Genomic DNA, 26,669 nt, shown 5'->3' with positions numbered 1-26,669 from the left:
GGTTTAATATTAATGTGGTATTCTAAACATTGCGATCATCTACTACTGGTCTATTGAAGGTTCCAAACCACAGCCTAATGAGAATCGGGGATGCAGCCTTTGCAAACTATGCACCAAAGTTATGGAACACACTACATATGGACATTAGGGAAGCTAGAGCTCTTAATTTTTTTTTTAAATAAGCTAAAACCTACCTCTTTTACATAGCCTTTTAATACACTCTGCTGTTGATTGTACTGTAGCACTATCTTACTCTGTCCATTCTATTTTATTGCACTGCACTTTGCATCATTTTACTTTACTATTTATTGCACTGCTGCATAATTTTACTATCTATACTATTCTACTATTTTATTGCACTGTACTATTTTACTCTGTCTGTACTTTTTATTACAGATTCAAAACTGTCAGGTATTAAACTGTGTGGGTATCAAACAAGAAAGACTGCTTTAAAACTGTGTAGAACCCAGGCCTAGAACTGCACCCTGAGAGAGGGAACTGCGCCCTGAGGGGGAGGTTTGCCCTGAGTGGGGGGTTTGAAGGGTCAAAGTGGGTATCAAACAGGAGGGAAGACGGTCAAGTTTTAAACTGTGGATACCAAACAGAGAAGGTAAAGATGACTTTAAACTGTTAAAACAGTAATCCAGAACTATTTTATTGCACTGTAAAATACTGGGATTTTATATGTCTGCACTTTATGTGCACTATTTTACTCTGTCCATTCTATCTTACTCTTTGTATTATTGTCTATTTAAAACTGAATCAAACCATAAACAAGGTGGCCTGTTGGGATGTTAGATCCTAATGTGAAAAACTGTGATTTTATATGTCTGCACTTTATGTGCTCATTTTGTATTTTTTTCTGTTGTGAAGCACCTTGAGCTGCAGTTTCTGTATGAAAGGTGCTATACAAATAAAGTTTATTATTATTATTATTATTATTATTATTATTATTATTATTATTATTATTATTATTATTATTATTATTATTATTATTATTATTATTATTATTATTATTATTGCTCTCAGTCAGTCTCTGATTGTGTTTTCACTTCCTGTGCTTCACTCCCCCAAGGTTCCGCCAGGTTCAATTTTGAATAGAATTAATACCTATTGCACGGCTATACTGGCAAGAAGGAAAATTACTATGAAGGAAGAAATAAGTCCCAGAATTACTTACAAATATTATTTCCTCATGAAGTCACGAAAGTTAACATTTTAAGACGTATGATCGTGACACTCTAGCACGAGCAGAGCCTTTAGCTCAAGCTGTACCTCAGGGCTCTGACTGAAGCTAGCTCAAGCTTTACCTCAGGCTCTGACTGATACTAGCTCAAGCTGTACCTCAGGCTCTGACTGATACTAGCTCAAGCTTTACCTCAGGCTCTGACTGATACTAGCTCAAGCTGTACCTCAGGGCTCTGACTGACGCTAGCTCAAGCTTTACTCAGGGCTCTGACTGATACTAGCTCAAGCTTTACTCAGAGCTCTGACTGATACTAGCTCAAGCTGTACCTCAGGCTCTGACTGATACTAGCTCAAGCTGTACCTCAGGGCTCTGACTGAAGCTAGCTCAAGCTGTATCTCAGGCTCTGACTGATGCTAGCTCAAGCTGTACCTCAGGGCTCTGACTGAAGCTAGCTCAAGCTGTACCTCAGGGCTCTGACTGATACTAGCTCAAGCTGTACCTCAGGGCTCTGACTGATACTAGCTCAAGCTGTATCTCAGGCTCTGACTGAAGCTAGCTCAAGCTGTACCTCAGGGCTCTGACTGATACTAGCTCAAGCTGTACCTCCGGGCTCTGACTGAAGCTAGCTCAAGCTTTACCTCAGGGCTCTGACTGACGCTAGCTCAAGCTTTACCTCAGGGCTCTGACTGATGCTAGCTCAAGCTTGGTTGCTACGCGCAGTTGCTACAGTAGCTAGGTGTTCTCTGATAAGTTCTCAGCAGGGCTGCAAAGTTAGTGGTTATTGGTTCCACAGTTTCCCCCACATTTAAAACACGATACAGAGAGGTTATTACAGCATAGAAGTAACTTCCTAATCCAATACATTGGATTGAGACCTATCAATCTTCAAATCGTATCATATTTAAGACCTTTTTAAGACTTTGTAAGGCCTAAGCATTATTCGATTTAAGACCTTGTGGGAACCCTGTACATCTTTGGTCTATTGAAAGTCCCACTAGCCACCTAGCTGCAAGTCAACCAGTGGACGGCCTAGACTACATACAGTATAAGTGAAAAGACAAGCCAGTAGCCTTTTCTGACAACTGCTAATATGGGCTAACTGACAACTAGTAAAATGAGCTAACTGAAAACTAGTAGAATGGGTTAACTGACAACTAGTAAAATGAGCTAACTGACAACTAGTAAAATTAGCTAACTGACAACTAGTAAAATGGGTTAACTGACAACTAGTAGAATGAGTTAACTGACAACTAGTAGAATGGGTTAACTGACAACTGGTAGAATGGGTTAACTGACAACTAGTCAAATGGTTTAACTGACAACTAGTAGAATGGGTTAACTGACAACTAGTAGAATGGGTTAACTGACAACTAGTAGAATGGTTTAACTGACAACTAGTAGAATGGGTTAACTGACAACTAGTAGAATGGGTTAACTGACAACTAGTAAATGGGCTAACTGACAACTAGTAAAATGGGCTACCTGATAACTAGTAAATGGGCTAACTGACAACTAGTAAATGGGCTAACTGACAACTTTTTAAATGGTCTACCTGACAACTAGTAAAGTGGGCGTGGCTACATAAGGTGTAAAGACTGGGCAGTGACACCCTACCGTCTTCCTCTGCTCGCTCCAGGCCAGCTCTTTGGCCATGATGTCGACGATGCGCGGCAGGGCCTCGTCAGCCGCCTGCACGTTGAGGAAGCCCAGGCGGGTTCTCCGCGCGATGACATCGATGGCCGTGCAGGCGTACTCTTTAATGGCATACTGCACCTGCAGCAGGGAGCACAACAAGACCTCTCTCACACAGGGTTTCACCGGGAATAGATGGATCAAAGGAACATACATTATTCAATTTACATTGATTGATACTGGGATTGTTTTCACAGACGATATCGTCTCTTTCTATTGCATCCCATAACAAACAAACAAAGCAGAGCTGCAGTAAATATGTAGAACCTTGTTGTATAATGTAGTACCTTGTTGTATACCTTGTTGTATATGTAGTACCTTGTTGTATATGTAGTACCTTGTTGTATACCTTGTTGTATATGCAGTACCTTGTTGTATATGCAGTACCTTGTTGTATAATGTAGTACCTTGTTGAATAATGTAGTACCTTGTTGAATATGTAGTACTTTGTTGTATAATGTAGTACCTTGTTGTATAATGTAGTACCTTGTTACCCCGGTACCTGTCTGATCTCCTCCACCAGTACACTCCATCCCGGAACCTACGATCCTCTGATCTAGGTCTCCTCTCCATCCCTCGCACCAGGTTACGGACTTTTGGGGACAGAGCCTTCAGCGTGGCGTCCCCTGCCCTCTGGAACTCTCTCCCCCCCGAAATCCGCAACGCCCCAACCCTGGACACCTTCAAATCCGCTCTAACAACACACCTCTTCACCAAGGCTTTCCCCATCAGTTAGTTTTAGATTAAATTAGGTCCATTATCCCCTACTTTCCCTCATCCCCTCCCCCCCCCCCTATTTTCCTTGCCCTATTTTTTGTCCTGATTGTAAAGCGACCTTGGGTTCTATGAAAGGCGCTATATAAATTTGATCTATTATTATTATTATTATTATTATTATTATTATTATTATTATTATTATTATTATTATTATTATTATTATTATTATTATTATTATTATTATTATTGTTGTATAATGTAGTACCTTGTTGAATATGTAGTACCTTGTTGTATAATGTAGTACCTTGTTGTATAATGTAGTACCTTGTTGTATAATGTAGTACCTTGTTGAATAATGTAGTACCTTGTTGAATATGTAGTACCTTGTTGTATAATGTAGTACCTTGTTGAATAATGTAGTACCTTGTTGAATAATGTAGTACCTTGTTGTATAATGTAGTACCTTGTTGTATAATGTAGTACCTTGTTGAATATGTAGTACCATGTTGAATAATGTAGTACCTTGTTGAATATGTAGTACCTTGTTGTATAATGTAGTACCTTGTTGTATAATGTAGTACCTTGTTGAATATGTAGTACCTTGTTGTATAATGTAGTACCTTGTTGTATAATGTAGTACCTTGTTGTATATGTAGTACCTTGTTGAATATGTAGTACCTTGTTGAATATGTAGTACCTTGTTGAATAATGTAGTACCTTGTTGAATATGTAGTACCTTGGTGAATAATGTAGTACCTTGTTGAATATGTAGTACCTTGGTGAATAATGTAGTACCTTGTTGAATAATGTAGTACCTTGTTGAATAATGTAGTACCTTGTTGTATAATGTAGTACCTTGTTGTATATGTAGTACCGTGTTGAATATGTAGTACCTTGTTGTATAATGTAGTACCTTGTTGAATATGTAGTACCTTGTTGTATATGTAGTACCTTGTTGTATAATGTAGTACCTTGTTGTATAATGTAGTACCTTGTTGTATAATGTAGTACCTTGTTGTATATGTAGTACCTTGTTGTATAATGTAGTACCTTGTTGTATATGCAGTACCTTGTTGTATAATGTAGTACCTTGTTGAATATGTAGTACCTTGTTGAATAATGTAGTACCTTGTTGTATAATGTAGTACCTTGTTGAATAATGTAGTACCTTGTTGAATAATGTAGTACCTTGTTGTATAATGTAGTACCTTGTTGTATAATGTAGTACCTTGTTGAATATGTAGTACCTTGTTGAATAATGTAGTACCTTGTTGAATATGTAGTACCTTGTTGTATAATGTAGTACCTTGTTGTATAATGTAGTACCTTGTTGAATATGTAGTACCTTGTTGTATAATGTAGTACCTTGTTGTATAATGTAGTACCTTGTTGAATATGTAGTACATTGTTGAATATGTAGTACCTTGTTGAATAATGTAGTACCTTGTTGAATATGTAGTACCTTGGTGAATAATGTAGTACCTTGTTGAATATGTAGTACCTTGGTGAATAATGTATGTAGTACCTTGTTGTATAATGTAGTACCTTGTTGAATATGTAGTACCTTGTTGTATATGTAGTACCTTGTTGTATAATGTAGTACCTTGTTGTATAATGTAGTACCTTGTTGTATAATGTAGTACCTTGTTGTATATGTAGTACCTTGTTGTATAATGTAGTACCTTGTTGTATATGCAGTACCTTGTTGTATAATGTAGTACCTTGTTGAATATGTAGTACCTTGTTGAATAATGTAGTACCTTGTTGTATAATGTAGTACCTTGTTGTATATGCAGTACCTTGTTGTATAATGTAGTACCTTGTTGAATATGTAGTACATTGTTGAATAATGTAGTACCTTGTTGTATATGTAGTACTTTGTTGTATAATGTAGTACCTTGTTGTATAATGTAGTACCTTGTTGTATAATGTAGTACCTTGTTGTATAATGTAGTACATTGTTGAATATGTAGTACCTTGTTGAATATGTAGTACCTTGTTGAATATGTAGTACCTTGTTGAATATGGGCAAACACACTGTACCTCGCTCTCAATGTAAGGGAACTCTGACACCAGTCTCTTCCCGACGATGGGCCACCTCTTCCCAGTGACCTGGGCCATTTTGGCGACATCAAAGGCCTTCCCTCCATATGTTGCTGCCAAGTGCTGAGCCACCTGTGGGTTGAGGTTGAGTTTGATCAGTCAATGGTTTAGTCCAAGTTAGATTAGCTCATTATCTATCTATCTATCTATCTATCTATCTATCTATCTATCTATCTATCTATCTATCTATCTATCTATCTATCTATCTATCTATCTATCTATCTATCTATCTATCTCCTACTAGTACAAATCAAAATAAGGAAATTGAGCCAGATTAGTTTAGTCAAACAGATTGATTTGAATTGTAATGGTGGAGGGTGGTTTTGACAATGAGGAGTCACAGGTCTTAGAGAAAACAAGAGGGCTATTTGCTATTCAGATGGTTGACTGGCTGAAATGTGAAAAGGGCAGATGCTGTCCAAATATCAACACTGACCTTTCGGAACATTCTAGAGAGAACACAGTGGGCGTTGAGGACCGCCTCTAATGAGGAGTTTACTGTAGCGACCACTTCTCCCTCCTAGGACATGCTTTTTACTCAACGTTGAGGACCGCCTCTAATGAGGAGTTTACTGTAGCGCGCACTTCTCCCTCTAATGAGGAGTTTACTGTAGCGCCCACTTCTCCCTCTAATGAGGATTTTACTGTAGCGCCCACTTCTCCCTCTAATGAGGAGTTTACTGTAGCGCGCACTTCTCCCTCTAATGAGTTTACTGTAGCTAGCACTTCTCCCTATAATGAGGAGTTTACTGTAGCGCGCACTTCTAATGGGGAGTTTACTGTAGCGTGCACTTCTCCCTCTAATGAGTTTACTGTAGCCAGTGTTGGGAAAGTTCACTTTCTACATGAACTAGTTCAGTTCACAGTTCACAATTTTTTAAATGAACTAGTTCAGTTCATAGTTCATAATTCAAAAATGTTAACTAAAGTTCATGGTTTAAAAAATGAACTAATTTATAGTTTATAGTTATTTTTTCAATACGTTGCTGCGAGCTATTATTTGTAAAAATTATTGAACCACAGACAGCAATCGGAATACTGGCATTTCCATAACGCTTTGCTGCCGCCCATTCAGTCCACACTAGTAGCAGCTGCAGCTTTCATCTCTACAGTATATTTTCAAAAACATGAGGAAAAACTTTGCTTGAATTGTCTTTATTATGAAAACAAAAACAGGACTTTTGCTTATTCTCAATGTGCCGTCTAAGGTTTGCTGTCGACATTGTCGATGTACGGACTTGCTTCTTCAAACCGGGTGGACAAAGTTTACAGACAAACGTTCGATTTTTTCCGTCTGAGTCAGTACTGACTTTCTCCCTCCTAGGACATGCTTTTACTCAATGTTGAGGACCGCCTCTAATGAGTTTACTGTAGCGCGCACTTCTCCCTCTAATGAGGAGTTTACTGTAGCGTGCACTTCTCCCTCTAATGAGGAGTTTACTGTAGCGTGCACTTCTCCCTCTAATGAGGAGTTTACTGTAGCGTGCACTTCTCCCTCTAATGAGGAGTTTACTGTAGCGTGCACTTCTCCCTCTAATGAGGAGTTTACTGTAGCGTGCACTTCTCCCTCTAATGAGGAGTTTACTGTAGCGTGCACTTCTCCCTCTAATGAGTTTACTGTAGCGCGCACTTCTCCCTCTAATGAGGAGTTTACTGTAGCGCACACTTCTCTCTCTAATGAGGAGTTTACTGTAGCGTGCACTTCTCCCTCTAATGAGGAGTTTACTGTAGCGTGCACTTCTCCCTCTAATGAGGAGTTTACTGTAGCGTGCACATCTCCCTCTAATGAGTTTACTGTAGCGCGCACATCTCCCTCTAATGAGTTTACTGTAGCGCACACTTCTCTCTCTAATGAGGAGTTTACTGTAGCGCGCACATCTCCTTCTAATGAGGAGTTTACTGTAGCTAGCACTTCTCCCTCTAATCAGTTTACTGTAGCGTGCACTTCTGATGAGGAGTTTACTGTAGCGCGCACTTCTCCCTCTAATCAGGAGTTTACTGTAGCTAGCACTTCTAATGAGGAGTTTACTGTAGCTAGCACTTCTAATCAGGAGTTTACTGTAGCTAGCACTTCTCCCTCTAATCAGGAGTTTACTGTAGCTAGCACTTCTAATGAGGAGTTTACTGTAGCGCGCACTTCTCCCTCTAATCAGGAGTTTACTGTAGCTAGCACTTCTAATGAGGAGTTTACTGTAGCGCGCACTTCTCCCTCTAATCAGGAGTTTACTGTAGCGCGCACTTCTAATCAGGAGTTTACTGTAGCGCGCACTTCTCCCTCTAATCAGGAGTTTACTGTAGCGCGCACTTCTCCCTCTAATCAGGAGTTTACTGTAGCTATCACTTCTAATCAGGAGTTTACTGTAGCTAGTACCACGGGTATTGCGCTACCTCCCCTGCAGGCTCTATACAACAAGAGGTGCAAATCCAGAGCCTGCAGGATAATGAAAGACCCCCACCACCCCAATAACAGCCTGTTCCAGCTGCTGAGGTCAGGCAGACGCCTGCGAACCCCAGCTACTAGGACGGAGAGGCTTAGGCTAAGCTTCTTCCCCCAGGCCATCAGAGCCTTGAACAATGAACATTGAGAGACACAGAAACTGAACTATCCACACACAAGCACACACTAGCACATACACGACACGCACGCTGAGCACGCTCACACACTAGCAGCCACTTTAACACTCATGCCGCACACACGCACACTTATGGCCAGAGGAAAGGCCACTTAAATTAGTATAACATCAGGAACAGTGTATTGCACTACTAAAGCTACCTAGCATGTCCTATATGCTCTGTAAATACTATGTACAGATACCGAGATGGCACACCATGTACCTGTTTATTGCACTGTTGTTTTTTATTGGATTCTATTATATGTTGTACCACTGTATTTTATTGGACTCTATTATATGTTGTACCACTGTATTGCACATCGTCGCGGGCAAGACCAGCCGCATTTCATTGTATACCTGTATGCCGTGACAATTAAAACTCTTGACTTGACTTGACTTGACACTTCTCCCTCTAATCAGGAGTTTACTGTAGCTATCACTTCTAATCAGGAGTTTACTGTAGCGCGCACTTCTCCCTCTAATGAGGAGTTTACTGTAGCGCGCACTTCTCCCTCTAATGAGGAGTTTACTGTAGCGCGCACTTCTCCTTCTAATCAGGAGTTTACTGTAGCGCGCACTTCTCCCTCTAATGAGGAGTTTACTGTAGCGCGCACTTCTCCCTCTAATGAGGAGTTTACTGTAGCGCGCACTTCTCCTTCTAATCAGGAGTTTACTGTAGCGCGCACTTCTCCTTCTAATCAGGAGTTTACTGTAGCGCGCACTTCTCCCTCTAATGAGGAGTTTACTGTAGCTAGCACTTCTCCTTCTAATCAGGAGTTTACTGTAGCGCGCACTTCTCCCTCTAATTAGGAGTTTACTGTAGCTAGCACTTCTCCCTATAATGAGGAGTTTACTGTAGCTATCACTTATCCCTCTAATGAGTTTACTGTAGCGCGCACTTCTAATGAGGAGTTTACTGTAGCTAGCACTTCTAATGAGGAGTTTAGTGTAGCTAGCACTTCTAATGAGGAGTTTACTGTAGCTAGCACTTCTAATCAGGAGTTTACTGTAGCGCGCACTTCTCCCTCTAATCAGGAGTTTACTGTAGCTATCACTTCTAATCAGGAGTTTACTGTAGCTAGCACTTCTAATGAGGAGTTTACTGTAGCGCGCACTTCTCCCTCTAATCAGGAGTTTACTGTAGCGCGCACTTCTCCCTCTAATGAGGAGTTTACTGTAGCTAGCACTTCTCCTTCTAATCAGGAGTTTACTGTAGCGTGCACTTCTCCCTCTAATCAGGAGTTTACTGTAGCGCGCACTTCTCCCTCTAATGAGGAGTTTACTGTAGCTAGCACTTCTCCTTCTAATCAGGAGTTTACTGTAGCGCGCACTTCTCCCTCTAATGAGGAGTTTACTGTAGCTAGCACTTCTCCTTCTAATCAGGAGTTTACTGTAGCGCGCACTTCTCCCTCTAATTAGGAGTTTACTGTAGCTAGCACTTCTCCCTATAATGAGGAGTTTACTGTAGCTATCACTTATCCCTCTAATGAGTTTACTGTAGCGTGCACTTCTAATGAGGAGTTTACTGTAGCTAGCACTTCTAATGAAGTTTACTGTAGCTAGCACTTCTAATGAGGAGTTTACTGTAGCTATCACTTCTAATGAGGAGTTTACTGTAGCTAGCACTTCTAATGAGGAGTTTACTGCAGCGCGCACTTCTCCCTCCTAGGACACGCTTTTTACTCAACGTAACTCAAACAGCGTGGCGTTTCACCTATACTACATCTGGGTCTGTATTCAGAGCCTCTCAAAGCGGGAGCACCGAACTAGGTTCTCTGACAGGATCAATATGTCTCAAAGGATCTGTGGTAAACGACAGAAAAGAGTTGGCATATTTCAACGTTCCCCGCAGCTCCTGCTGTTGCCACCAAGTCATCAGGTTTTACTGTCACCTTACAGTGAAGATGAATATGAAATGGTTTATGTGTAGCGTCCCAGTGCGATTACAACATTAGAGTGGCCGGGGAGATGTTCATATTTTAGCCTCTCTCCAAGAAACATCCAGGCATCATGTTTTTTTTTTGGTATCTACTTTTTCTCCCCATTTTTCTATTTTTCTCCCATCCCAATTTTGTATTATCCAATTCTTCCCTCCCCTGTCTCGAACGTTGCTAGACCATGCCTCCCACTGGTCGGCTGCAATGTGGACGAAGCCTTGCATCACGTGTCCCCTCCGGTACACGAGGAGGCAGCCGTCGCATCTTTTCACCTGTACAGCGCGATCTCTCAGCGGCGAAGAGTAACGCGTGGGAGGCTCACGCTGCCCCCTGATTCTGCTGTACAGGCGCACCAACCAACCTGTAGGAGTCACTGTCCACAACGTCCGATCCCCACCCACCGGCTTTCCCACCCCTAATACTGCCAATTGTATTAGTATGAACGACCAGCCAAGCCGGAAGCAACGCGAGAGCTTGGCTCGAACCCAGCATCTCCTGCATTGGTGGCAAGCGCCTTGCTCACTCGCCACTTAGCCGCCTCAGGCATCATGGTTGTTAAAGCAAATAAACAATTATAATATTGGAGCTGATACAAATAGGTGCTATAGATAACATTTTTATGTAGAGTAATCATTAAAAAGAATAATACAGGACTTCCAGTTTTGAGATGGGTGGATAGGAGACCACTGAAAGAGCTCCCGGTCAAATAACTCGAGAAAGGGAAGTAAAACCGTCTAAAACAGAATAAAAGGTGAAAATTCAAAGATATAAGAGAACAGGAAGGATGAGCACGAGAAAAAGTGAGAGAAATAAGACCCCAGAAGACGTACAAACACTGGAGGAAAAATCTAACCTCGAGGAAATGACTGAAGTAATGGCTCAGGCGAGCGTGACGCAGGGAGGCAGGGAAGGAGACCCCGTGGAGCCCGCCTGGTTAACAAGAATACAAACGACCATGCTGGCTGGGCAGGAACTACAAGCCAAGGCTAACCGAGAGCTACAAGCTAACGTGCAGGCTAATGCAAAGGCTATTCAAGCTATACAAGACAGCATACAAGTTAGCACACAAGCTAACACGAGGAACGTGCAAGCTAGCGCGTTGGCTAGCCAACAAGAGTTACAAACTAGTATACAAGCTAGCGTGATGGCTAACCAGGCGAGCACGCAGAATATCCAAGACAGCATTGATGGACTGAGGGAAGAGTTGAAGAGGGGACAGGACGAACTCAGAGGGGAAATGGATAAAGGACTCGAGGCAATGAACGGAAAAATACAAGAGCAAGAGAAAGACATAAAGATGTTGGAAGAAAGGACGGCCGATACGGAAGAATGGAATACAGAAATGCATGATATTCTGAAAGAGACGCTCGAACAACAGAACATGCTGAGAGGAAAGCTAATGGACTTGGAGGGGAGGTCGAGGAGAAACAACATACGAATATGGGGTCTGAAAGAGGGGATGGAAGGAGATTCGATGGTCAAATATGTGGACAGCCTGATTCGAAGAGAATTAAAAATGACAGCCCTCGACAAGACAGGGATTCAGAGAGCGCACAGGACTCTGGCGCCGAAGCCGTGGGAGGACAAACCACCGAGAGCAGTTATAGTAAACTTCTTGGAATTCGAGGTGAAAGAGAACATTCTTAGAACAGCCTGGCAGAAGAAGATAGAGGTGGGGGGACAGAGAGTTACTTTTGACCATGATTATGCAACGGAGGTGGCGGTAAAGCGTCGGAGCTATGTTCAGATAAAAAAATCTCTGAAGGAAGGCGGAATCAGATTTCAATCACCAATGACCACGCTGAAGGTTCATTGGAAGGAAGGCGCAAAGGTGTACGGAGACGTGCGGGAGGCGGCGAGGGACATGAACCAGAGAGGATGGAAGGTGCCGGGAGGAGGAGACGAGAGACCTACGCTGCTGCAGAGGTTGGAGAAGGCGAGGAGATGGACCAGGGTCGGCGGGGGACGAGGAGGAGACGAGGAGAACGGGAAGGTGAAGGGGATCTGAATCGATTCAAAGCAGATCAACTGAGAAGAAGGACGCAAGGACACGGAGAAAGGGGGCGGAGAGGAGACGAGACGGTGATCAAAGGGTGGATGAGTACAATGCACACACACAAAATAGATAGTGAGAAGATAGTAATGTACATGAGATAATTATAGGTAGACCAAAATTTAGAAAGGAAGGCATAGAGATTCGAAGCACATTGGACTGATATACGTATGACGCACATAATGCAAGAGAGTGAAAACATGAAAGAGACTTGTTAGGCAGGAAGAGTATGACAAAATACATGGGGGATAATTAAACCGAAAGTGATAAAAAAAAAAGGGGGGGACATGTGCATTCAAGAGATATATGGAGACGGACATTAAAGGGACTCAGGAAAACACATGTCGCATAACACAGTTAGACGGAAACATGAAAGTGACTAAAGCGGAGCTTTTTGACTGGGAGCTCGGTCAGACCACACACAGAGCTGGACATATATAGTGCGCTCAATGTAGCCACTAGGGGGGGCCCTCTCACTAGGAGAGCCACTACTCCCCACCCACCAGCAGGGAAAAGAGGGGAACGAATAGGACCCTCAAATGCCATGGAAGTTCAAAGAGTGAATTTTGATGTTGATGTTGATGTTTATTATGTAAATATGTATGTAAGTCAGAAGGAGATAGCAGAGGCTACAACCACAAATATTATTTTATGTGACATGGGTAGAACGGGAGAACAATTGGAAAAGAAATATGACACAAGTTAAGAGTGTAAAGATGATGTCGTTAAATGTGAATGGTATGAATAACCCGATAAAGAGGAGTAAGGTGATGACGAAACTTAAAAAAGAAGAGGCGCAGGTCATTTTCTTGCAAGAAACACATCTTATATCACAAGAACATGAAAAGCTGAAGAGATTCGGGTATGAAAACCTGTTCTATAGTTCTTTTAAACAGAACCTTAGAAGAGGAGTAGCTATACTAATTAAGAACACAGTGAAATTTGAGATGATCAAGGAAATAAGGGACAAGGAGGGAAGGTATGTGTTGGTCAAGGGGAAAATGGAAGGTCAAATGGTAACACTAATAAATGTATATGCTCCACCGGACAGTGAGAAATCTATTTGAAACGATCTTTGATATTATAGCGTTGGAAGGGGAAGGGGTCCTGATCTGTACAGGTGATTTCAATGTGGTACTGAATTATGACATAGACACGACTAGCACAAAGAAATGGAGGACAAACATTAGCAAATATATGAATATACATATGGCAGAATTAGGAATCATAGACATATGGAGAGCAATGAACACGCTAGATAGAGAATATACGCACTATTCACACCCGCACACAACATATTCAAGGATAGACTATTTTCTCATGACAACAGGGGACAGATATCGGGTGGAAGAATGCAGGATAGGAGTGACGGATATTTCAGATCATAGCGCAATATATCTGACAGTAAATCTTAAAAGTAGACGGAGGAATACAGTTTGGAGACTGAATGTAGGACTATTGAACAACAAAGGTTTGGTTAACCAGGTGAAGGAAGACATAATTAGATATAGAGAAGAGAACGATAATGGGGAGGTAGATCCAAACATTTTATGGGATGCACTAAAGGTAGTAATACGGGGAAAATTGATAGCAAAGACGGCATTACTCAAGAAGGCTAGAATAGGGACATACCAGAACTTGATAAAGAAGCTGAAAGAATTAGAGAAAGAACACCAAAGCTCAAAGAACCAGGAGACACTTAGAGAGGTTAAGGAAGTTAGAGGACAGATAAACAGGGAGCTGCTGTCAGAAATAGAGAAGAAAGCTAGATACATGAAACAGACATACTATGAAGGGGGACCGAGGGCGACCAGACTGTTAGCTAGACGAATTAGGACGCAACAAAAAATAAACACAATACATACAATAAGGGACACAAACACAAACAAAATACTGAGAGAACCAGCGGAAATAGAGAAGGCATTTGAAGAATATTATAGGAAACTATACACACAACCGATAGCGGCAGGGGAGGAGGAGATAGAATTTTTTTTAGAAAAATTGGATTTACCATCAATAGGGAAGGAACAGAATGGAATATTAAATGCAGAAATCACAGAACAAGAAGTGGGGAATGCGATCAGTAGGGCAAAGAGTAGTAAGTCACCGGGTAGCGACGGATTCCCCTCGGAATTCTACAAGACATTTAGGCAGGAACTGAGCCCCATGTTAGAAGCAGCATTCAGACACACAATGGAAAAAGGCACAATGCCACCTTCATGGAAAGAGGCCATAATTACTACAATTCCAAAAGAAGGGAAAGATAGAGAACTGTGTAGTAGTTTCAGACCTGTGTCCATACTTAATGTAGATTACAAGATGTATACATCAATAATATCCAAAAGATTTGAGACATTTATGACAGATATAATAGACGAAGACCAGACTGGATTCATTAAAGGAAGGCAGACACAGGATAACATAAGGAAGACAGTGCAGATAGTAGAGGAGATACAAAAGGAAGGAGGAAGTGCAGTATTAGTTAGCCTAGATGCAGAAAAAGCCTTCGATAGTGTAAGCTGGTTATTTCTATATAAAGTATTAGAGAGATTTGGATTAGACAAAAACGCTATGAAAACAATTAGGGCATTATATCAAGAACCGACGGCTAGGATTAAGGTGAATGGTAGTCTGACGGACCGGATTAAACTAGAGAGAGCTACCAGACAGGGTTGTTGTCTTTCGCCGACGCTCTTCGATGTATTCATCGAACCACTGGCCCAACTAATTAGACAGACCAAAGACATCAAAGGGGTGGAGATAAGGGGGACGGAACATAAATTGGGATTATTCGCAGATGACGTGATAGTATATATGAGACAACCAGACACAAGCTTCCCGACACTGATGGATCTGCTGACAGAATATGGATATTACTCAGGGTATAGACTTAATGTGACAAAGACACAGACATTAGCACTGAACTACACACCAACGATAGAGATCAAAGAAAAATACAAAATCAAATGGGACATGGACAGGATCAAGTACCTAGGGGTGAACATCACAAGAGGGGGGGAGGGGCTATACGATGCAAACTATACACAGATAAATCAGAAAATCAAGAGAGATCTAGAAAGATGGACAGTGATGCCCCTAGATTTCAGTTCAAGGATCGAAATCATTAAGATAAACATATTACCAAGGTTACTATACCTATTTCAATCCCTACCTATATTAATACCACAAAAACAATTTAGGGAATGGGATAGACAGATATCAAGATTCATTTGGGGGGGGAAAAGGCCAAGGATCAGATATGTGACTCTACAATTACCAAAGGAGAAAGGAGGGATGGCAGTACCCAGTTTAGAAAGCTATTACTATGCAGCACAGCTTAGAACAGTAGCATGCTGGTGCAATGTGAACTATGAGGCCAAATGGAAAGATATAGAAACCAAAAGAGAGGGATTCAAAGTGCAGGCACTGATAGGAGATAGGGAGCTGTTCAGAAGACAGGAGCAACTACTAGATCCAATTACCAGATTCACTATAAACATATGGAACACAATAGTAAAGAAATACAAGCTAGAAAAAGAATCTAAGATACTGAGATGGATAGCACACAACAACAAATTCAGACCAGGGATAGAAGATCATGGGTTCAAGAGGTGGGAACGGGGGGGTATAACAGCAATGTGCACGATGACGGAAGGAGGGGAGATGCAGACTCTACAAAAATTGAAAGAAAGATACGGACTAGAGAATAGGGACCACTTTAGATATTTACAGATTAGGGACTACTATAACAAAGAAATAAAGCAAGATAGAGACAAAGAACAGAATGGGGTAATTAAGATAATGGTAAAGTCATACGAAGGACGGAAGGGGAGGGTGATATCAGCACTATATCAGGCAATAATGGACAGTAAGGGAAATACAACATTGTATGTGAAAGAAAAGTGGGAAAGAGAGTTGGAAATAGAGATAACAGAGGAGGAATGGTATGACACATGTAAGACACAACAAACAACCACAGGATCAAGGATATGGAGGGAGTTTGGGTGGAAAAATATAATTAGATACTTTATAACACCAGAAATACAGGGCAATTACACACCAGCAAAGAAAATATGTTGGAGGGAGTGTGGACAGGAAGGGGCGAACCATACACACATATTCTGGGGATGTCAGAAGATAAGGCACTACTGGGAAGAGATAGGAGGGATAATAAATGAAATAATAGGATACGAAATACCCCAGGGAGGCCAAGTGTTGTATTTGGGGAATCTGTCACAGGAAGGAATCCAAGGGGAAGACAAATATTTGATTAAGATATTGATAGTGGCAGCCAAGAAAGCTTTAACTAAACTGTGGTACAAGGTAGAAGTACCGACAAAGGATCAATGGATAGAGTTGGTAGAGGGGATACAGGAAATGGAGAGAATCACACATCTGCTGAGGCTGCAAGAAGAAAAGTTTGAATGGAAATGGGGAAAATGGGAAGAATACAGGAGGGGAAGTAACGACATCACAGAGGTTTGAAAAGGATACAAGGAAATGAATAAAAATGTAAATAAATAATGCAAATGTAGAAGGGACCGAAGGACCCATGTCACACTTTTTCTTTACTCATTTTTTGTCTATTTGTTTTAATCTATGTACTGTGTATTGTCTATGAATGTTGTCTATGTATGTTGTTGAAAAAATGAAAATAAAAATTTAAGTTAAAAAAAAAAAAAAAATAATACATCAACAGAGCTTTTAGAAGGATGCAGAATAAAAGTATTGCTCTTAAATTATCATGTATCATTGAAAATGTTTTGGCGGGTCCAAAATGAACATTGTATTCCCTCCCTACTTCCCATTTCTCCACGTGGAACGCACCTGATTGGATAAATGACATGCTGGGGCTCTAGTGCAACATCTAGTGGCTGAATGTTACCTACAGCACCTTTAACATGAACCCAGTCTTTGGTAGAACAGAAATCATAGGATAGATTGTAACAGCACATACTAGCAGGAAAGTCACCTTCATCGCTGCTTATTTAGCTAGCGGTGGTAGTGTGTGTGTGTGTGTGTGTGTGTGTGTGTGTGTGTGTGTGTGTGTGTGTGTCTACATACAGTATGTCCATCCATGTGTATCACTCTGTATGCGTGCGCATGTGCCTGTGTGTTTGCCTGTGTGCGTGTGTTAAGTGAGCCGCACACGGCGGGCGATTTTTGCCAGGCGACCGACTTTTTAAACGAGGCGACCGACAGAATTCTATCGCTTCCATTGTTATGAATGAGACAACCCACACGGCAGGAGATTTTCGAGCAACGATCGCGCAGCAACTTCTGTCGCCTGGCTAAATATCGCCTCGATCCTATTTTTTGAGGCGACGGCAGGCGACACAGCAAGGACAATGAGGAAATAACATGATTTCTACTGGTGTATCATTTGTACACCATTAATGTATCAATACATTCATTGATCAATAACCTACGTATTATTATTACCATGCTACTTGTGTTAATTATTATTAACAGGAACAATTTAAATAGATAACGTCTGCGGTCGGCTTTAGCGTGCGTGTCGGAGTGCCCCACCTCGTTCTCCAGGCCGTAGTCCTGGACCAGCCGGATGTAGAGGGTCGGGGTCCAGCCCTTACCGCCCTCCAGCATCAGGCCTATGGTCTTGCTGGGCCCTGCGGTCAGCCCGTGGGCCTCGACGGCCGCGTCCAGAGTCTCCGCCGCCATGGAGCGGTAGGTGGTCCACTTCCCGCCTGGGGGGGAGACGGAAATCACACATTACAAAATAGGGACACGTTGTGTAACACAATATTCCATTTGTATATCATTATGGGAAGCGATAACAAAGCACACATGTTGCAATCTGTTATTTTCAGTTGAAAATCACAATGACTCATTCACATAAGTCATATATATATATAGGATAGGGGATATAGATATATATATAAAGTGCCACTGCTGGGCGATTCATTGAGTTTCAATTTAGATTTTGGCTTCCCACGATCATGAAAACAAGATAAAAAAGTATTTTACGGCGCATGCCGTTTTGCTCTCATTTATCTTGGGTTGTAAATGCAGCGCACCCTTCCTTCACAGTGGTGCGCTCCACCCCTCCCCCCCAAAAACAGTAGCTTCAGCGCGTGTTGAGAGGGAGGAGGGAGCCACGACGCGTTTCTCCAGTTATGTTGAAACGTCTTTGGTAACTCGTAGAATTATTCAGTCGTCATCATATGATGTTCTCAAATCAACGAGTAATCGTGTTTAATAATCGTGATTTCAATATCAATCCAAATAATCGTGATTTAGACACACACACAGAGTGAAAGCAGAGCACCACATTACACGTATCACTGAGAGAGAGAGCGAGAGCGAGAGCGAGAGCGAGAGCGAGAGCGAGAGCGAGAGAGAGAGAGAGAGAGAGAGAGAGAGAGAGAGAGAGATTCTGACCTGCGATGGTGACCAGGCCGCTGTCGCTCACGTTCACGATGTGGTTCCTGCAGATGGACTGGGTGTCTTTAGAGTTGGGGTCCGTGACCAGGGGTCTGATGCCGCTCCAGGCCGCCAGCACGTCCCCTCGCCGCACTGTGGGCGCCGGGCAGAGACCACACGTCTCAATCATCCATTCAGGTACGTCAAGGATATTTATTTAACCATTATTTTACCAGGTAGTGACTTGAGATCAATGATCTCTTTTTCGAGCAAGGCCTGGCCAAAATGGCAGCAAAAACAAAAACAAACCTACAAGACACAAACAAGAGCATAAAAGGCAAAGTGGGGCAAGGTGATACATTTGAGCTGCAGCAAACAAGATTGAATGGGATTTGGGGGGAGATTGGAGGGTAGAAAAAGGTAGGGTAGAAAGATGAGGGAAGGTGAGGTTTTGCATGAGGTTGCTGGGGAGAGAAGGTCAAGTTAATGAATATAAATAAAACACTACATTATAGAGTGAAGCATCGACATTCTCCCATCTCCTTCTTTAAAATGTCCGTAATCTGAACTTTAGACACTAATAATGCAGATCAGATCAGATTCAGATCAGATTCCTTTATTGTCACGTATTTTCAGTACCTTAGTTACAGCAAAGAAAGAGTGAAATTAAATTTGTTGTGGTCCCTCATCCATAGCAGCTTCCAATAATATAATTACAATAAAATGTGCATATAATAATAATAAACAAATAAGATAAAATATGACTAAAATAAAGATGACTATATACAGTTCTAAAATGTGTGCAGTGCAGATAACAGGATGTAGATATTATACTATATAAAATCTATAAAGTCAGATATCGAGAGACAGTTAGTTACAAAAGAGCCTGACTGGCCACAGTGTTGCAACACAAAGGGGATAATAACACATAATGAAAATAACAGTAGCAGGTGAAAAGATAACAGACAGAAAAACACTTCATGGATACAAATAGCAGCGTCTCTTCCGTATTGAGCAGCTACTAATAACAGCAGATACTGAACAACACCTTGCTAACTGCTTGGCCCTTCTGTTAGAGAGACCAGTCATCTGGAGACCTTCCCTTAGAGAGACCAGCCATCTGGAGGCCCGTCTGTTAGAGAGACCAGTCATCTGGAGACCTTCCCTTAGAGAGACCAGCCATCTGGAGGCCCTTCTGTTAGAGAGACCAGCCACCTGGAGACCCTTCTGTTAGAGAGACCAGCCACCTGGAGACCCTTCTGTTAGAGAAACCAGCCACCTGGAGACCTTCTCTTAGAGAGACCAGTCATCTGGAGACCCTTCTGTTAGAGACCAGCCACCTGGAGGTCCTTCTCTTAGAGAGACCAGCCACCTGGAGACCTTCTATTAGAGAGACCAGCCACCTGGAGACCTTCTCTTAGAGAGACCAGTCATCTGGAGCCCTTCTCTTAGAGAGACCAGTCATCTGGAGCCCTTCTGTTAGAGAGACCAGCCACCTGGAGGTCCTTCTCTTAGAGAGACCAGTCATCTGGAGCCCTTCGCTTAGAGAGACCAGTCATCTGGAGCCCTTCGCTTAGAGAGACCAGTCATCTGGAGCCCTTCGCTTAGAGAGACCAGCCACCTGGAGACCTTCTCTTAGAGAGACCAGCCACCTGGAGACCTTCTGTTAGAGAGACCAGCCACCTGGAGGCCCTTCTCTTAGAGAGACCAGCCACCTGGAGACCCTTCTGTTAGAGAGACCAGTCATCTGGAGCCCTTCGCTTAGAGAGACCAGTCATCTGGAGCCCTTCGCTTAGAGAGACCAGTCATCTGGAGCCCTTCGCTTAGAGAGACCAGCCACCTGGAGCCCTTCGCTTAGAGAGACCAGTCATCTGGAGCCCTTCGCTTAGAGAGACCAGCCACCTGGAGACCTTCTCTTAGAGAGACCAGCCACCTGGAGACCTTCTGTTAGAGAGACCAGCCACCTGGAGGCCCTTCTCTTAGAGAGACCAGCCACCTGGAGACCTTCTGTTAGAGAGACCAGCCATCTGGAGGTCCTTCTGTTAGAGAGACCAGCCATCTGGAGGCCCTTCTCTTAGAGAGACCAACCACCTGGAGACCTTCTGTTAGAGAGACCAGCCATCTGGAGGTCCTTCTGTTAGAGAGACCAGTCATCTGGAGGCCTTCTGTTAGAGAGACCAGCCACCTGGAGGTCCTTCTCTTAGAGAGACTAGTCATCTGGAGGTCCTTCTCTTAGAGAGACCAGTCATCTGGAGGCCTTCTGTTAGAGAGACCAGCCACCTGGAGGTCCTTCTGTTAGAGAGACCAGTCATCTGGAGACCTTCTCTTAGAGACCAGTCATCTGGAGGCCCTTCTGTTAGAGAGACCAGTCATCTGGAGACCTTCTGTTAGAGAGACCAGCCACCTGGAGGTCCTTCTTTTAGAGAGACCAGTCATCTGGAGACCTTCCCTTAGAGAGACCAGCCATCTGGAAGCCCTTCTGTTAGAGAGACCAGTCATCTGGAGACCTTCCCTTAGAGAGACCAGCCATCTGGAGGCCCTTCTGTTAGAGAGACCAGCCACCTGGAGACCCTTCTGTTAGAGAGACCAGCCACCTGGAGACCCTTCTGTTAGAGAGACCAGCCACCTGGATACCTTCTCTTAGAGAGACCAGCCACCTGGAGACCTTCTGTTAGAGAGACCAGCCACCTGGAGGCCCTTCTCTTAGAGAGACCAGCCACCTGGAGACCTTCTGTTAGAGAGACCAGCTATCTGGAGGTCCTTCTGTTAGAGAGACCAGTCATCTGGAGGCCTTCTGTTAGAGAGACCAGCCACCTGGAGGTCCTTCTCTTAGAGAGACTAGTCATCTGGAGGTCCTTCTCTTAGAGAGACCAGTCATCTGGAGGCCTTCTGTTAGAGAGACCAGCCACCTGGAGGTCCTTCTGTTAGAGAGACCAGTCATCTGGATACCTTCTCTTAGAGAGACCAGTCATCTGGAGGCCATTCTGTTAGAGAGACCAGTCATCTGGAGACCTTCTGTTAGAGAGACCAGTAATCTGGAGGTCCTTCTGTTAGAGAGACCAGCCACCTGGAGGTCCTTCTCTTAGAGAGACCAGTCATCTGGAGACCTGTTAGAGAGACCAGCCATCTGGAGACCCTTCTCTTAGAGAGACCAGCCACCTGGAGGTCCTTCTCTTAGAGACCAGCCATCTGGAGACCTTCTCTTAGAGAGACCAGCCATCTGGAGACCTTCTCTTAGAGAGACCAGCCAGGGTTGTTTTTGTCTGCAAGGAAATTCTGCGCTTCTGACAACAAACCTAGGCTGTAGTCAAAAGTACAACCAACCTCTAGAACAGACCTGGGCATTGTACGGCCCGCGGGATGATTCTGACCGGCCCGCGAAAGATTACATGATAATAATTTTTTTTTTTTTTTTTTTTTTTACTTTTTTCATGTCAACGTTCACACGCACAATATATGCTTAGGAGACATGCTCAGAAGATGTTGGTTCTCTTTGGATCCACCTACATATGTGAACAGACATTCTCAATCATGACGTTTACCAAGTCCAGGTACAGATCCTCTCTCACTGATGAACATCTGGCAGCTGTGCTTCGCATCTCCACCTCAGACATGCAACCTGACTTTGATGGACTTGTTAAAGCTCAACAGAGACTGGATTTCTCACACTGAATGAAAAAAAAGAACTGAAGAACACTAAAATGTGGAAATATAACAAGTGAAATGGGACACTTGATATTTTTTTTCTTTTTTTTGCACAGTTCTGAAAACATTAAATGTTTAATATAGGCATGTAAAGTAAAAAAGGCTACAAAACTGGAACACTTTTCTTTACACAGTTCAGTGACATGTCTTGTTTATTTTTGCTATAAGATGATGTGATGTCTTTAGAAAGCTAAGAAAATCCTTGTTTCAATAGTATATGAAACTCAAAATGCCCTTTGTTATTAATGTTTCACATTTTGTTTATCATTTTGGAAATAAATTCTATTTGAATAGAAATAAAATGTATATTATGCATAATTGAGTTTGGAATTTTGGCCCGGCCCCCCAACATATTTTCAGTTGCTCATTCGGCCCCCTGGGAAAAATAATTGCCCACCCCTGCTCTAGAACAAACACCTCCATAGGACATTTTCAATGACAATAGCCACATCAGGGGTGTTAGGCTGCGGTTACACCTTAGGCTGCGGTTAGACTTTCGTTTCATTTTCATTTCATTTTCATTTTGAGTTTCGCCGCAATGTAGCGAGGCGAGTCACACTTTCGTTTTGTCACCTGGAGCACAGTGATGTAGTACACTGCCAAAGCAGTAGGTGGCAGTAGGTGGCGAACATGAAGGCAATTTTCAACCAATCAGAACTTGAATGTGCCAATACACTTCCTGCAAAGAAAATGTCAACAAGGCGGGCGCCACCATCTTTGCCTATTTACCCAATGCAGCACTTCATTTTCAGCAAAGTGTAATAAAAGTGCAATAAACAAAACGGATACATTCACTGTGTGTTCTGCCACCACCAAGAGCGGATAGTTTAGTCTCAAAAAAGATCTGTGACTTTGTTACATTGTTAGCTGCATGCTAACGTGAATGGAAGATGCCATTATAACAGTATAGCATTGTGGCTAGAAGCTAACGTTAGCTCACGCTAGTTAGCCAGCGCCAAACTGATATCGGGAGCTATCAGTAGCTAGATAACATTAGAGACAACGCTGTGTGTATTAAACAAAGGTGAATAGATGACTGGGCCATTTTGTTTAATGCTTGTTAAGATTGAAAGAGGAGCTCTGAGCTAACAGGGTCTGATAGCTAACGTTAGCCAGCTGCTCATGCAATCGGTAATGCTAGCAGAATGAATGGATGTAAACTTTATTTAACATATTGCATAATGGGTACAATACAATACGGCTCAATACAAACAATTGTTAAGGGAATGCAGACTGTTGTAGCTTGGACTGGGGTCCTTATAACAATAACTTGACAACACATGGTAGCTGCAGCTATTTGGGACAGCTCTGCTGTCACCGGAAGGGCACGCAGATGGTATCTACTGCGCATGGGCGTTTTCGCAACAACGGCTCCGTCTGTTGTCGGAAAACACAATTTAGCGTTTTCAGTAGGGCCACAACGTATCCGCCAAAAAACGCATTTCTGTGTAAAAGGGACAGCAAACGTATTCAAAAACGTATAAAAACGAGCACAAAAACAGTGTGTGTAACAAGGGCCTTAGTTTCGTTTTCTGATGAGTTTCGCTTTTCCAGGTCGCAACGTAGTGGTAGCCGAGTGAGACATACGTTTTGCAACCTGAGTACAGTGATGTAGTACACTGCCAAAGCAGTAGGTGGCAGTAGGTGGCGAACATGAAGGCAATTTTCAACCAATCAGAACTTGAATGTGCCAATACACTTCCTGCAAAGAAAATGTCAACAAGGCGGGCGCTGCCATCTTTAAATGTCTATTTAGTATTTACCCAATGCAGCACTTATTTTTCAGCAAAGTGTAATAAAAGTGCAATAAACAAAACGGATACATTCACTGTGTCTTCTGCCTCTCATTTGTTGATGAAACAAAACTAACATCAACACAAGTGACCACCAAGAGCGGATAGTTTAGTCTCAAAAAGGATCGGCAATGTTGTTAGCTACATTGTTAGCTACATGCTAACGTGACTGGAATATGCCAGTATAACAGTATAGCATTGTAGCTAGAAGCTAACGCTAGCTCACGTTAACCAGCCAGCACCAAACTGATGATATCGGGAGCTAGATAACATTAGAGACAACGCTGTGTGTATTAAACAAAGGTGAATAGATGACTGGGCCATTTTGTTTAATGCTTGTTAAGATTGAAAGAGGAGCTTGAGCTAACAGGGTCTGATAGCTAATGCTAGCTCACGTTAGCCAGCGGCAGTGCTCATGCAATCGGTAATGCTAGCAGAATGAATGGATGTAAACTTTATTTAACATATTGCATAATGGGTACAATACAATACGGCTCAATACAAACAATTGTTAAGGGAATGCAGACTGTTGTAGCTTGGACTGGGGTCCTTATAACAATAACTTGACAACACATGGTAGCTGCAGCTATTTGGGACAGCTCTGTTGTCACCGGAAGGGCACCAAGATGGTATCTACTGCGCATGGGCGTTGAGCAACGGCTCCGCGCAGATTACACGACATGTTGTTGGCGAGTTTTGGCACTACTCCAAAACGGAAAACACAATTTAGCGTTTTCAGTAGGGCCACAACGTATCCGGCAAAAACGGCATTTCTATGTAATAGGGACAGCAAACGTATTTAAAAACGTATAAAAACGAGCCCAAAACACTGTGTGTAACAAGGGCCTTAGAGAACACTCAATCTCTCACACACACACACGCACACACACACACACACACTTAATATTCTATTTTAATCTGCAGCTGGCTTGTTTAAAAGCCACGCGTGATGTTGTGACCAGGAACAAAGAGGGTCAAAACACACACACAGACACACTCCCACATACATACAGTACACATACAATACATTTTAAGACCCATCAAAATGTAAGACCTTTTTAAGACTTTTTAAGATTAGATTTAAAGGAACACGCCAACATTATGAGAAATACACTTACCGTCTTCTCCAGAGTCAGACAAGAAGATAGATACCAATGTCCTCTCTGTGTGTTCAATAGAAAGCTATCCGGCTGCAAGCTAGCCTAGCTTAGCACAAATTAATGGAAGCGGATATGGACCACTAGCCTAGCTTAAAACGTCTGTTCCTTTAAGATTATTTAATACTTTTTAAGACCCCGGAGGGACTCTGCTGTATAGATGAGTCAACATAATATTATTGATGTGACCATGGAAACAGGATAAGGTCACCTGGACAGCAGTACACCCTAGCATGTAAACACACTCTGACCAGTATAACCCGCTGATGGGTTCCCCGTTACCTTCCACGTCGGGGCTGAGGTAGTTGCGGACCTCCGTCAGGATGAAGTTGATGTCGTCCTCGGTGGGGATGGGGTGGGCCGTCACACTGGTGGGCGAGTCGGTGGTCCCCGCGATGGTCATCTTCTCCCAGGGGAGGAAGAAGATGACACGGCCATCACTCGTAGCTGGATCCAGGAGGCCCATGTTATCAGGGCTGGGAGGAGGAGGAGAAGGAGGAGGAGGAGGAGAGGGGAGGAGGAGGAGGAGAGGGGAGGTAGCAGAAAAATGGAGGATGGCAAGGAATAAGGAGGGGGGGGAATAAGATAACATCAAATAAGATAACATAACATAGAAATTGGTAAGATGAGATCAAATAAGATAAAACAAGGTAAGATAAGATATAATAGGTACGATAGGATAAGATAATATAAAATAAGGTAAGATAAGATAGAATAATATAAAACAAGGTCAAATAAGATAAGATAAGTAAGATAAGACAACATAACATAACACAAGGTAAGATAAGATAAAATAGGTAAGATGAGATGAGATAAAACAAGGTAAGATAAGATCAAATGATGTAAGATAGGGTAAGGTAAGGCATTCTTTACTGTGATTACAGGCATGTAGGTGGTGCTACTCCAGTACTGTACTGTAGGTATGAGGTGCAGCCGAGTACCGAGGGCCTCCGTACCCATCATCCCACTAAACACGTGCCTCCTGGGTGTCATGGCTCTCACACAACAGTTACCAACACGTCCATCTATATATCAAATCATGTACAGGTCGTGTACAGTTAGTTAGGGAGACATTTAGAATTTAGGAGGAATGAAAACGGACGTTGGTGAAGAGAGAGGCTGGAAGAGGAGGATGAAGGGCAAGGTGGAGAACATGTAGTAGAGGGATATAAATAAAGGAGAGAGAGAGAGGAGGTAGAAGAGAAGCTGAAGGAAGAGGAAGAGGAGGAGGGCGAGGAGGAGAATTAGGCGGCTGACATTTGTGACGCCGCTCAAAGGACTCGTTGCTCCCATGAGTTTAGCTCAATACTTGGGTGAACTTTAAAAG

General features: G+C 42.6%; 1 protein-coding gene across 1 annotated transcript in view; it reads right to left on the bottom strand.

Annotated features, from left to right (window-relative positions):
* The window catches only part of gpd2 (glycerol-3-phosphate dehydrogenase 2 (mitochondrial)), a 94,081-nt gene that overhangs the window by 27,803 nt on the left and 39,609 nt on the right, over positions 1-26,669 (bottom strand). The window contains exons 9-13 of the mRNA XM_084324639.1: positions 25,625-25,818; positions 18,706-18,840; positions 17,836-18,011; positions 5,642-5,773; positions 2,804-2,962 (exon numbers count right to left, since the gene is read on the bottom strand). Coding sequence (XP_084180765.1) covers positions 2,804-2,962; positions 5,642-5,773; positions 17,836-18,011; positions 18,706-18,840; positions 25,625-25,818 — 796 coding nt within the window. The remainder of the gene's footprint in view (positions 1-2,803; positions 2,963-5,641; positions 5,774-17,835; positions 18,012-18,705; positions 18,841-25,624; positions 25,819-26,669) is intronic.

This window comes from Notolepis coatsorum (genome assembly GCF_963971535.1).
Source record: "Notolepis coatsorum genome assembly, chromosome: 1".
NCBI lineage: Eukaryota > Metazoa > Chordata > Actinopteri > Aulopiformes > Paralepididae > Notolepis > Notolepis coatsorum.
This window is presented reverse-complemented; position numbering and strand designations above follow the sequence as displayed.